The sequence below is a fragment of the Botryllus schlosseri genome, chromosome 3 (assembly GCF_051294905.1).
Source record: "Botryllus schlosseri isolate E-star chromosome 3, Bs_hap1, whole genome shotgun sequence".
NCBI classification, from domain to species: domain Eukaryota; kingdom Metazoa; phylum Chordata; class Ascidiacea; order Stolidobranchia; family Styelidae; genus Botryllus; species Botryllus schlosseri.
In genome coordinates, this window is record NC_137238.1 from 22,187,589 (window position 1) to 22,202,559 (window position 14,971).

At 40.1% G+C, this 14,971-nt stretch overlaps 1 protein-coding gene and 1 long non-coding RNA gene across 2 annotated transcripts in view; one reads left to right on the forward strand and one right to left on the reverse strand.

The window, feature by feature from the left end:
• LOC145436094 (crustapain-like) overlaps positions 1-9,448 on the reverse strand; it is a 41,558-nt gene extending 32,110 nt beyond the window's left edge. Inside the window, exon 1 of the mRNA XM_080313379.1 lies at positions 9,299-9,448. Coding sequence (XP_080169505.1) covers positions 9,299-9,401 — 103 coding nt within the window. The 5' untranslated portion in view covers positions 9,402-9,448. The remainder of the gene's footprint in view (positions 1-9,298) is intronic.
• The window catches only part of LOC145436102 (uncharacterized), a 423,401-nt gene that overhangs the window by 273,452 nt on the left and 134,978 nt on the right, over positions 1-14,971 (forward strand). The gene's annotated exons all lie outside the window — the stretch shown is intronic.

Consider the following 14,971-nt stretch of genomic DNA (forward strand, 5'->3'; position numbering starts at 1 on the left):
GCCAATGAACATGATGGGAATTCAAAGTCTTGTTATTTTAAATAATATATGTTCGTAGTAATCGCCCACGTAAAAGCATGTGGGATTTCTTTCAATAGGCTCGATAAGCCGAACCATGCTTAAATAGCCATGCGAGTGATTCCAGGTCCCAGACAGGATATTCTACGTCCACATTCCTACAACGAATAACGATTCTGTTCTAAGTAATATTTTTGTTATAAGATGTGTTCATTGGTCATAGTATTCGCTGACATGATGGCGTGGCGAATCTCATAGGCTTGGGACACGGTACAATCTTAACACCACCGTGAGTGTTTCTAACTTCCACTACCTAGCTCACATGAAATGCTATAATACAATCAATTTTTCCGTCGCTTTGCCAACAATTTCGTCGAGGACTTGCAAGGGAATATAAGTTTATGCCTTAACGATCCAGGCCAGATCGGACAATATTCCGCGGCTGACTATAGCTACATTGACATTGCATAGAGTGTAAAACGGATTTCTATACTTGCTGTTATGTCGTGCAATTTACGTTGGTATCGTTTGTTTCTTATTTGTCTAGGATTAGTAATTACCGCCAATCATTATTTCCTCGTGCGTCGTGTTTTGTATTTATACCCTGCGTTCTGTTGTCTGCTGATCTTTCGTTTAACTGCTCTCTGGAACGTGTCGCCTGTCTTGAAGTTATTATACTGATTTCATATTGCAGCCTCGTCGTATGAGTTATTGTTCAAACAAGATCAAGAACATAACGTTTGGTGTCATAAGCGGGATTCAAACCCACGCCTCCATTATACCGATATCAGCCCATAAACAAGTTCTACGGTAGCCAACACCCAAATTGCTCGGATTTATTTTTTTATGATACAATAAACATATCAAATCAAGTTGGATCCCGTACGCCTGGTACATTTTTTACATTAGACAACGCTGTATTATTTAGATCAATTTCACTGGTTGTTTGAATAAGCATTACTCGCTGACTTCTCACATGTAGCGTATTTCTTGATGTTGTGTTATTGCGAGTCAAGCTCAGTAGGGAAGCTGAATATTTTGATCGAACTTTTGTAACAAAGCAAGTAAAATTTCGAGATTGGCAAGGCAGCTCGTTTAGTGTGGATTTTTCTATGCGGCCGGCACCATGAATAGATTGGTCCAAAGTAGAAATGCGAAGAATTTCAACCAAAGATGTTATATTGACAGGAAAAATTGGAATGTATGAATAAGGTTTACAGTAGGGATGGTGTGAACGTGAGGTTCACGTTCGCGTTCCGTGTGTGAACCTCGGAAATTTACGTTCACGTTCACAAACGAACCTTTTTCATATATTACAATTTTCACATCATTATAACATCTTTTGTTGAAATTGACTGCATTTCAACTGCGGGCCACTCTATGCATGGCGTTGGCAGCATAAAAAATCAACAATAAACGAGCATGCACCTTGACAATCTCAAAAATTTTACTTACTTTGTTACAAAAGTTTGCTCGAAATATTATGCTTTGCGTCTGTGAATATTTAGTGACCCTCTGCTATGAGCTTGACCTGCAATCACATAACACCAAGGGCAAAATGCGCTATACATGTAGGTGTAGTCAGCGAAGGATGCTCATTCAACCAATCAATGAAAATGATATCGTTGTCAGATGTAAAAAATGTGGCAAGCGTGCGGGCTCCTTCTCGATTTCATATGGTTATTGTATTATAAAAACCAAATCCGTGCGATTTGAGTGTTGGCTACTGCTGTATAACTATTGTTGATGGGGTAATGTCGGTAGTTAGTATAAAAACCCGTTTTATACTCTGCTCAATATCAACGCAGCAACACTCAGACGCCGAATACATTATCCGGTCTGGCCTAGATCGCTAAGGCGAAATTGTTGGCAAAGCGACGGAGGATATTGATTTTATGGGATTATTATATCATTTGATTGCCCCAGTCGATACATTTGGCGACGTTTAAGCAGTCAGTATGTACTGGAGCATTATGGCAGTATGTAGCCCGAATCGTCGCTAGCTATCGTGTACATTAATATACGTGGCGAGATAGCGCAGTGGTGTAATCCGCGGCTGCGACACCAATGGGGGCGGGTTCGAGTACGACCGAGGTCGACTTCTGAATCCCGATACCTAAGTATTGGAGGTTTACCTAGGCTCCTCCTCGCCACCTCATCCGCGTCAGCGGTGTCTTACAAAAAGCCTAGAGGTGGGCCGTGCTATAAGTCGGCAGTTACGGGAAATAAAAAGAATATAGGCCTGGTGTAAATGACAATAGTAGTCGACAAACACCATGAATACCCAAAACAAACAAACATTAATATACATCACTTCACGGAAATTTAGGGTTGGAATTAATACTATGACGACACGTGACGTCATGGCGTTCACGTTCGCGTTCACACCGAACCTTTCAAAAAGGTTCGTGATCCAACGAACCTGAACCTTTCAGAGGTTCACACCATCCCTAGTTTACAGTGCAGGACCTACCAAAGTCCATTTGTGAACGTGAACCTCTAACTTTATGAGGTTCACACACAGATTGCTCAAGGTACCGTACTTATACTTGTAAATGACGTTTGTGAACTCATTGAAGGTCCGAACCGCAAAGAAATATAGCCCAGCTGGATATACTATAAGACACGTTTGTGAACACCTGATGGTCATTGCAACGGGATAAATAAGGTACACGTCAGGGTTGTAATGACTCGAGTCATGAATCGACTTGACGCGAGTCATTTTCTAAAAATACAGAAATGACTCGACTCGACTCGAGTCAATCTGTGTTTTGACTCGACTTGTACTCGAGTCACTGCGCATGACTCGAACCAAGTCATATGACTCGAGACTCAGACGGGCAAGACCGATATTACACTGCAATTTCGAAGAATAGTAAAGTAACCACACTATTGGGATTTCGTCTATTGGTACCGGCACTTGTGAATGCGACCAGAAACTGCTAACATTGATGAAAATTAGTATGTTATAAATGCGAACCATTCGATATCACCAAACAGAGTTATAAAAAGTGGGTTTAACAAGACTTTAACTGGAAACTGATCAGTCAACACATTGGCTTGGACTCGTATCATAAAACCATGACTCGGACTTGACCCTCTGCTCGCTGACTTGGACTCGGACTTGACTCTGTGGTGAATTAAAAATAACTCGTCTTGAGTCGAGTCAAAACTATAAAAGTGAGATTTACTTGTGACTCGGAGCCTTGTGACGTGGTTACAACCCTGGTACACGTATTGAAACGATTTTCAGGTCACACCCGTATGAGGCGTTACAGTCGTTGTCGTTGTTTGTGGTATTCATGGTGGTTTTCGACCGAATTGGTCATTTACACCAAGCCTATATTCTTAATTGTTATTGCGTAGCAGCCGACTTGTAGCACTGCGCACTTATAAGCTTTTTTTTTAAAGATATCACTTTCGCGGATCAGATGGCGAGGAGGAGCCGAGATAAACCTCTAACAGTTGATAAGGTTTACAAGAATCGACCACAGTCGGGCTTGCATGCCCAACCTATTAGCAAGGCAGCCGTGGATCATACGATCCATACCACTACCCTATCTCGTCACACGGCGGCGTGGTCATTGCATAGGCCTATTCCTTCACGCCACAGACTTTGAAGTAGCCTATATATAATCCAGAATCTCACATGTACAGATGACCGCTATCGAACAAGCAAATCAGTCGTGGGAAGGTGTTTTAGGTTTTGGTTTTATGTTCAAAACCATTATAACTTGTATTACAATAGATGATGACCAATTGACCTGACCATGCTGCTGCAGTCCACGAAGAATGGTCAGTTTCTTGCAAGTCACTTTATATCACGATCACTGTGTAAAATTGGAATGCGAGTGTGTCTCGCATTTGAAATCTACATGCCGCTGAGCGAAATTAAATTTCTTGCCGATTCATTTGTAGTCAATTTCTTTCCCTCATCACACACGGAAGTCGCGACCTTATTATTGCATTTCAAGTCGTGAGAATTCGATACTTCTAATGTGATATTTGCCGAATCAATCTTTGCCGTGGCTATTATAAGCACCGCGGTTCTTCGAATTTCAATTATTGGAATAGTTCTATTCTCTATTGCTGTTGAGGAGTGAAGCGAATTCAGCCAATACGTCATCAGTATATACGCAAGCCGGGAAACTGAAAAAGGTCAGTTTCCTGCGTATAGGGTTCTGGTTTAAATCAGGTTTTTTCGTTGATTTTTGATTTTAATTTCGCCATTTTGATTTTATTGATTTTTTTTTTATTTTTTCAAATTTTCTGACGAGAATCGTGAATGTGGTTTATTATCGGACAATCATGTGCGTTTTATATGAACCGGACGTAGTATTTCGTCACCGGCACCGTTATGGTTCAGCTATTTGACAGACAGGTGGGAAAAGAGCAAAGAGCGGTAGTCAATCAATATGTTAGTGCTTTTGCTGTGGATAGTTAGTTTTCTACGAGATGTTGCTGCTATTTCCGAGGCACTGGTGGGATACCGAAAAGGAAGCGCAATCCAGAGTCTCTATCGAAAGATTCCCTCATCTCTGATGCCTAAGCGTTGCAAAAAGCAGTTTGCAGTTATTGCGGGCTGGAACGATTGGCCAACTAGCTGTGAGATGTGAACACAAGTTCAAGTAAAATACCATGTCATTATGTGTGATTCATATTTATGTAGCTGCTTGGATACTGGTTATGGATTAAAATAGAAAGGAATCTGTGTGTACCGTAAACAGGAACGCATACCGCAAAACAGCATGTCCCTAGATTTATTAGAACATGGGCATGACGTTCGGTGAAAATCTCACCCTTGACTCATCCCCTCAAGCTCGATGCTGAGCAATCAAAGGCCATAAATTCTGCCATTGGCAAACATCTATTGGACAATCCCGCTTGTATAAATGTTAACCAAAAATATGGTAGCTCGTAAGATTGCCATTTACATTTAATTTTACTTCCGAAAGAGAGAGACAATACGGCACTTGGTTTTTGACTTAAACATGCATGCTGTGCTCAGAACAAGCATGCTCCAATTACATAGAAAACTGTAAGTAATGATAGCGACATCAAAACATATAGAAAGAAATGATTTAGACAAGTGGTTTGAAAACTTTTTTTGACTAATCGCATGTCTGAATTTTGCAGCCGTCTCTGGACAATACCTCTGCTGCCCTTTTCTTATCAAGCTGGATGTGGCCCAAGCTCGAGATTGAAAAGACCATTGCTCTTTGTGCGGACGATAAAGTCTGATGTTGTCAAAGATGCAGCCATAATTTAGTTTCATGGAATCTAGATCTAGGCTTGGACATGAATCGCAAAACGTTGTTGTTCAAGACCTGGCTAAATGATTATTTTCAAAGATGGAACCAAAATGCAATGATTGGTCTGCTGGTAACCTATAATCGAACACTGGTATGGATTGATTATTAGTGTAAAGTTGGTGAGCATAATTGTGTATACTCCACACACACTGAATGTCTCTTATCTGCCCTTGATTTTTAGGAATTTACGATGCAGAATCGAGTATCTCGGTACCATATCTAATTCATCTGCCAGCATTATTCTGGATGGATCATGCTGGTGTTCTCCAGAACTTTCAAGACTCGCCTTTCGTCCGTTGTACATGCTGCATCTTGTGATGGGCATCAGTCATGTGCGGCCGCAACTGCAAACAAGAGTCGTGATTGCCTGCCTGAGGCAAATCTTGAAGTAATGCTGCGAGGGAAAGATCACTTCAGGGACTATGGTACTAGCAAAGCAGATAAAGAGTTCAAGAAGATCAACAGTTTGCCGGCAGAGACCAATCCATCAATCAAAATAAATTATTATGGTAGGTCCCGAGATAAATCAACATGTTTCCTCGCTACTAGAACAGATCAGTAATGATTCTAACGACCCATCTTTATCACATAGGTTAAACGTTCTCAGCTATGTGGGTGCTGATACACAGCCACACATTATGAAAGTTTAAGCGTTATCATTCGTCACCTTGATTGACATGTCATTCATCCCATTTTCTTTTGTTCGTGTTGTTGTTATTATTGAGTAAAAAAACCAAAAAAATCAAAAAAATCATGATTTGAATTAATTATTCGATTAAAATGATTTTAATCAGAGGCAAAATGATTTTAACCGGAACCCTACCTGCGCAAGCACATGTTACCAGAAAGATAAGTCAAGCGCCGCGGCCGTAAATCTCCAGGACAGAGATGACTCATGAATGCGGACCTCATAATACTTTGGTAAGGCGCCGATGGCCACTTCCCAATCAATTTATTTAACACCGGTCGTATTATTGTCTGGCAAATAAATAAATCAAGAGAACATAAGTCGTCATGTTCTGTTGTGGAAACATTGCGTTAAATTTGGCAATGAATCTCCCGGTTGGGTAGCTCGTATGCTTTAACGTTGAGATCACTTGATGAATTTGGTATCTCTTCTTCGCATTGTGGCAGATGTTGACTTTAAGAATCGTAAATAAATTCACTAGCGGCATCGTTGTGATGTATCCGGCATGAATTTACTGCGATAAGGAGAATTTGGTTGAGAGGCCTAACAAAATCCTGGCGCGAGTCGCGATTTTAGCACACCTGGGTAATTTTTTGTAAAAATGAGAGGAATGGGATTTGCACGAAAAGGGAAGATTTCAAATAGCATTTAAACAAATTTCTAGCCAAGAATCGGCCAAAAAGAACACGCATTCGGGAATAACTAGTTTCATACCCTTCAGTTCTGCTATATAAATGTAAAATGTGCTGAGCCCAGGCGAAAATACCCTTACAATCCCAAAGCACCCATCTCCTACCCCCCAAAAAATGCAAGATTCCGACCAGGGGATATTCTGCCCGGCTGCGAATCACTTTACTACCTAGTACCTATACTTGGGTATGTTTAAGCCTCACATCAATTCTCGAAATACATATGCGCTGAAAAATCTGATGCACCTGCAGTTGGTAAGTGTTGAAGTAGTAAACATGGGTTCTGGATGCTGTAGTCAAAATTTGTCATGATTTTGAGTATTACGTTTTCAATATTCTATGAAAAGAACTAGTCGTATGACATTTATAGTTATGAATATAAATATATATATATATCAGAAAACATGCCTGTATGTTATATGCGAACTCTGAAATAGTCAAAGTATAATCAATTCCCCAAGAAGCAGTGTTTTCGAATTCTAGTAAAGTTTAAATGAGTGCTGCATTCCGGTAACGGTTAAAATTACCTAAATTGGAACGATCAATGATCGACTGTGCGCAATCTGCGCATTCACCAAAAGATGCGTTTGCGCATTGACTAGCCGTGATTGAAAATATGTCTTCCATGTTATTATGGTATGGATGTCAAGCTTATTCCGGTGAATGGTTAGTAGCTTAAAATTATAAGAATGGTGTGGACGTTGTGTTTAGTTCTGTGTTCGATGTGCGAACCTAATAAATCGGTGGTCCGAAATCGCAAAAGAACCTTGGCAGGCTCTACCCTGTGAACTCTTTTGATAAATATGAAAAGCGCAATGTTTTCAACCGAATATCCTGGAATTTCAAGTTCCCATTACCTCACTCGATCCCATATCGTTGCAGTAGGGAACAAAAGTAATAACAAAACTTTGATATACCTTGCATTGACAAAAATTATATCGATTCTGGAGAATTTTGCTGGAAGTTTACCGCTATGTAAATGAATTTGCCGGCATATATACGCTGCCGCTACGTGGTCGATCCGAAACATGGATAGAGTTGCGGGTCCCAAAGTGGCTTGGCTTTCAGAGGGGAGGGGAATTTTGGGGAGACAAGAGAGGCAACCGTTTGCTTTTTTGAAAAGCTCAAATTATGAGCGATGAATTGCTGATGCTGATATAATAGATGTATTAGAGCATCATAACCTTGAAGTATACGTTTTGTTTGTTTGTTTGTAGTTTTCATAGTGTTTGTTGACTAAACTATGGTCATTTTCACCTGATAAACCTCCAGCACTTTGGTTGGAGTTCTCAGTCGACCTCGGTCCGACTCGAATCTGCAAGGCATCGGTGATGCAGCAGTGGATTATACCACTACGCTATTTCACCACTCTTGAAGTATAAGTATTGCACACACAAACAAAAAGTGTAATCAGTATAAGTACAACCTGCATTTAAATCTTTTCCCCGCCACCGTAAATGGCGGGTTTTGTTCAGAGTTGGTCAGTAACAAAGTACTTCTACTTTTTGATCTAGATTGTTTTGATTAGATTTTGCCTACTCACACAACTTTTTAAGTAGTTACGGTTTTAGACTACTTCTACTTCCACTTGACAGTTTTCAGTTTCGTAGGCAAAAATAAGCGTAGAATACCTACTTACTTACTTACTTACTTGTGAGCCACCACTCCTACTTCTACTTGAGTAGAAATTCCGGCGTCACTTCTACTTGTACTTGAGTAGCGACGGTGGCTACTGTGGCCACCTCTGGTTTTGTTCCTTCTATACACGTTGTATGTTTGTGAGGTGTTCCAAGTCGCGACCTGCGTGTTATTCCTGATTTTCATGTGTTTGGAATCGAATAAACAACCTTGAAAACAAAAAACGAAAGAGTAAAAGTACTTAGATACTGACGACATTTTGCTTTTAGGGAACGATGGAGATATGTCGAGTTTGATAAGGATGGGATTAGTCAAAAAAGGTTGCGGACCACCGAGTTAAAGTAAGATCGTGAGCCTTTAATCTCCCACGCAGGTCAAAAACTAACCCCGTAATATTAAATGCTCACCAATAATTTAATATCAGATCGTGCCAGAAGATTTCACTCCAGTCACCGAGCTCAGGAGTATATTTCACAGAAGATGGGGAGTAATCAGGAAGACGAAAATTTGCTTTGTGTGTGAAGTAGCCTCGTGACATCACGTGGCGTGAGATATTATCGTTCACAAAGAACCTTTAACGATAGAAGTTTCGCGTTTGCACGATTCCGAACCTCTTAGGGGGTTCGCACCATCGCTACTCAGAATGTGTATATAGGATCGAAACGCGGTCGCCTCGCAATGCTATTGAGGTTATTGACGTAACGTAACTATTCTACAGAGATGCTTATCTAACCACGTACCTGCTATAAATATCAATCATTCAACCATTAGGTAGCAATAGTAATGACCTTCTACTCATATAGTCGACGCACTTCCATACCGAACGAATGAGAGGTATTATTAACTCACAACTCGGAAATATAGTGTGAACTCCAGTTCCTCAGTACTTTTACCTATTACGTGGAAATGAGCCAATCGTTCGGAATCTACACAAAATTTGTTATGACGCTCACCGTATTTCGCTTTCCAATCCCTCCATTGAGTTCGGATGCTGTCGTCACAGATTGCCGTTTGAAGGAATATGTGGAACACGAGCAGAAAAACAATTGTATGCATATTTCAAAGCTGTTCGGAGAATGTCGGAAATGCCAAAATGAACTCCGCAATTTAAGATCAATTGACCTGTGTACGATACCTAATAAAGGTGCGTTATTGCCTTGAAATGGGATTTTGTTCTGTTTGCGCTGTTGAATGATCCGTTCATATTACCGACGCTTAGTTACTGACGCAAAGCCGTTCCAAGCAATTACAGTGATGTGATTTAGTTGTGAGGTACATTGGTTCAAATATACTCCGAATCTTTCATCCAAAAATAGTGTTTTACTGTCAACGATTTTGAAATAAACCCGAATATTTTTGGCTGACACTCGTCAGGGGTAATCGTCAGCAACTAGTAGAGAATTGGAAAGAACATTGTATATCAACAATCGTATCACAAAATAATGTTGGTGACGTCATATTTTGTGATACGATTGTTGATATACAATGTTCTTTCCAATTCTCTACTGACGGTTAGCCTTGACGAGTGTCAGCCGAAAATATTCGGGTTTATTTCAATATGAATATACTATTCAATTGTATATTGAAGTTCTGTACCTCCAAGAAGCCTGTCAACGATTTATTAAGTTCCAGAATTTCATCTAAAGTCCGCTAAAAGATTCGGATAGCATTAAATCCACGTATCTCTGACTCGAACACTATAGGGAATGAAGCTGGTGTAGAAATCGACGGTCGGGCGAAATAGTTTCATAATTGGACTCCACAGAAGCATTTTTGGTATTTTATATGTTATGCCGCTGTCTATATAATGTGGCGTAACTCTAGCATGTGGTATAATGCTCGCCGTCAGAAGGTGATCAGAAACGAAGTATACTTACGAAGTATTCCAGTAGGCTTTTTTCCTATACTTACTCGAATTGTAGATTACATCCACGTCTACGTAACAGTTGTCTTTAGCAAAAATAGGCCTAGAATAACTGCTTTTCTACATAATTGCAAACCTCTACTTTTATCTCTACTTGATCACCGAAAATGACTATACTTCGACTCGGCCACTCCCGGTTTGTCCTACATGATTACTCCACAGAGCTTCCTCTATAATTATCTACCAGTCTTTGAAAATCAGACCATAGTGCAATATCACGCGCTTATGATCTGGTGGATTGTTTAAATAGCTGTTGCTCCAGTGACCTGCCTCTGGTCAGGTTAGTTTAGCAAACATTAATGAGATTCGGCTACCTTTCAAGTTATTAATATTTTCTGTCCCTAAGGTGTGTACATCAGATTACCTGTATATCTACAGGTACTATCCGTTTTAGGGTTAATGTTAGGGCAGTTAGGCTTGCTACACGATAAGTCTGAATGGTACCAATCACTCCAAGTAAACATCTCAGTATGACGTAAGATTGAAATGTCATCCCACATCTTCAATTCTTTCCCCTTAAAATCATAAGTCATAGACGCCGGTTATGGTTGGTGTTCATATTTTCATCGTGATATTATATACCGATATCGCACTTCCGACATTATGTGATAATATACTGATTTTCCACACGGTTTTAAGCAGAACTGCGGAATGGCCCGCGATAAAGCGATACATAAATATGGCAGTGTTGGGATCAAGTCACTACCTTCGAGTTACGAGTCATCTCGAGTCATTGCAGATTTTGACTCGAGTCAAGTCAAGTCAATCGATTTTCAAAGGTGACTCGAGTCAAGTCAAGTCACTCATTTTTTGGAGGTGACTCGAGTCAAGTCGAGTCAAGTCAAGTCAAGTCTCAAGTCAAGTCACAAATCAAGTCAAATCGCATTTTCGAAGTATGAGTGATGATTCAAAGTCATTGCTAGCAGTGTGAAAGACAGATTAATTGATCATTTATCTTGAATCAAATAACGAATATCTAGTTAAATATACAATAAACATGCAAAAAGACGTTGTATCCCTCACGAACACGTAGAACGGCTAATAAAATACGTGAGTAACTGTACAGCTCCATGCTACAGTCAGTTATTATCAGCCAATATATAGGACCTAATACGAAGCTCTCAGAAGTTGAAACAAATTGATATGGTACAATTGCCTACACTACCCAATGCCCATCTACACATCCGTAAGAATGTAAACGCACAAACTATATTTGTTCGATTTAAATCATACCAGAGGGTTGGTAAATGTGAGCACTGTGCAACGTAGGCCTAAGCATTTAGCCGTCTAAGAAACAGAGACTCATTGCTATTTGGATTAATCTTCCACTACTACTACTTCCACTACTACTACTAAATGCGTTAGCTGTGATCGTTTGGTTTGTGGTCAATTTATTTATGATCTAACAATGGAAGATCAGTGTAACGTACAATCAGTGAATGACTGGTGGCTCTCTCGAGTGACACCGGCGTATCTCGAACAATCCGAACATACGCAAGATACAGTGATTTATTCGACACCGTTTACTTGATGACTTGAAATTGACTCGTAAATTTTGCTCCGAGTCACGAGTCAATACACAATTTTGATGATCCGAATCAAGTCAAGTCAAGTCATTTTTCCAAAGTGACTCGAGTCAAGTCAAGTCATACGAAAAGTTGACTCTAGTCTGACTCGAGTCAAGTCATGACTCGAGTCATCCCAACACTGAAATATGGTATCAGACTACGTTATTTCAAATTAGACGCCACAATTCCCGTTCATTGTCGCAATTTGGGCATACCTGAGACGTGAAAAATATATTAAATCTACTGTCAGAGACGCTGGTATAATGTTTAGTAAGTTCAGGATTTGTTTCGCTTATGGGCATCAATTTGATGTCATTGATCGACTCATTGGTACTCTATACTGTCGTTATCGTGCTCTGCAATATTCTCGACATGACCCTCATTTTTTTCTTTCATAACTCCCCTGATCCCTTCATGATTGGAAAGTATTCCTGTCGAGAAAAAACGACTGGCACACGGTTTAGAATCAGAACACACCATTCACCTAGACATCTGTCAATGATACTACAGAAGCTCACGTCTATATGCGAACGTATAGCGTTACCCAGCAGTAAGTTAATCAAGAACAAACATCGTCTAGTTCGTTGACACGAGTGATCTTGTATATTTGTGAGGCGTTGTTTATTTACTTCTTCCGTTTGACATGGGTTATGAATTCGGGAGCAAATGGTGTATCAAAAACGGTATATATGATGACTGACGAGAAAGGAATGTCGAATAATTGCGAAGTTTATTTCGATATATCCGAAAATTGTTGGTTCTCTTTGCTTGCCAATAACGTCAACTTTAAGTATTTATCTAATGTGCGATTGTGATTATTCGAATTAATCTTGTAACGAGAAAACATTTCCGTTCTCAATATATAATGCAACGACAGCGTGAACAATTTTATGGACAGATCAATCTAATTGAAATACATGGCATCACTTGTCTGTATCAATGTCTGAAGTCCGCTTTTAACAATAATATCGAAATTACGGTTTCACTATCAGACTAGTGATCGGGCATTTCCGTTCTCACTGAATGTGGGCGTTAATTTTCCCGGATTTGTGTACCGTATCGCGGGAAGTGTCTTTATCAAGACCTCACTTTCTTGAAATGTACCAACTCAATGATGCCTTCGTTTCTTGATCCGCCGCGCATCTTGCAGTTGACAACAGTCTTAATGCTGATATAGATAATAGTGTTTTCAATTTAATATAAATTTTACTGCTCTGACCTATCCTGGTGATAAATACGAATAGTGGTGATATAATTCTATACCATAAGCGTGGCAACCGAATCCTGCCGAAAATTCGTGTCATTGGCTACAGAAAGGGTTTGCATCTTTGCAGCCTGCGGCCAGCAGAGACCCGGGGAAAATATAGTCAATTTTGAATAGTGTATTGCCCACAAAATAAGTTTATAATTTAACTTACAGTCTGGAAAGAGATGGAGCTAACCTCAGATAGGCTAATACAGTGGTTCTCAAACTTTTTTCGACACGCCCCCCTTTGTGATAGTGAAAAATTTCGCTCCCCCTTATCGGGATGTCAAAAAATATTAAAGAGAGCAATCAGAATGCTAGCACTCCCAACGGATAGTTTGATGGCACTGAAGGTTATGCTTGTTCGTGAGAGAATTATGAAACATGAAATTACGACAATATACAAAGCAAAGCCATGAAATGAGGGTAAATCGATCAAAGTGCGAAAAACGTTTCACGTTAACTGCGGCTTCGCGCCCCCTTCAGATGCTTTCACGCCCCCAAGTGGGGCACGCCCTCCAGTTTGAGAACCACTGGGCTAATAGAATAGGCTAAGAAAATAAAAATATGCATATGCTTACCATATCCACATGAATACTTTCCAAAATATTCAATGACTTAATTTGTTTTCCTGCTTCGCGCCATTTCAATCCAGGTATTATTTAATAAACGGTATGTGTGATCTGATATATAATTTTACTGATAATACTTTTCATCACCAATTTAGATTGGCTCAGCTTTGCCTCTCCAAATAAGTAGAGTGCTTCATGCTACTTCAACTTCACGTTTTTGATGTACGATAGTACAAGAATGGCACTAACCTGCGAGTTTTCTAATCTAAATGTGGATTTGTAAAGTCATTATCCGGACTTGATGAATCATAATTTAGGATTGGCTGTTAAGTTTCGTTACATTCATGATACGTTTCCTTCTGTTCATCGGTAACAGTAAGTTTCATTATCCCGAATAGGTAACCTACACCAGTTGTATTATATACAATTCGTGGCGAAAGCTGCAACCAAATTTCCAACAATCGCCGGAAAAATATTCGTAAAGTGGAAGTTCCGGCTTCAGAAGACCCGCCCAGTTAACGGTCTGTACGTGGCGAGTTGTCCGATAATGACGAAAAAGCACTTGACCAGGGTTTCTCAGCCTTTTGGCTGCGTGGACGTCTAAATGTGAGGAGCTGAAAAGAATTAATTTCATCACCACCACTCAGTCCTAATCACTAAAACGTTTTCACCTTCGCATTGAAGATAAGAAAACATAAGGAAAATAATGTGATTTAACAGTTCGGCTATCAACATAAGCCTGGTCTGCGGAGCCACAACGAATCCATGTTAAGAATGCCAGAAAATGTATAGGGGGCTCCGAAACTTCAACACTTCGACTTCACTTTACCCGGTAGAAACTACGGGGAATAGCCCGATCTCTCAGTTGATGCGGAAGACAGGAAGACAGTTTGGTGACAATTGCTGTGACCTGTTGGTAGGATATACCATACTGAAAGTTATTTCCTGTTTCTACACCAGAAAGGCGGTTTCGAGCTGCAACAACGCGATTGTAGAATTGCGCAATAGGCAATAGCTACCCATGAGAATATAGATGTCAAACGAAACCGTAAGGCACTACCACGGAACGAATGAGTTTTGATATCCGCTACGGAAAACAAACATACTTAATTTTAATAATCTCAATGCCGTACATAAACAAGACGAAGGAAGGGAACTTCACAGCCTACAGTTTGCAACCCGGCCCAATAGCTTCGTGCATCAGGCAATGTCACGCGACGTGCGAGTAATCATCAGTGCAACGCCGCTGCAGCGAGTCGTTTATGATGACACATGGTACATCGCGTGACTAAAATACAATTTTCTAGTAAAAATAT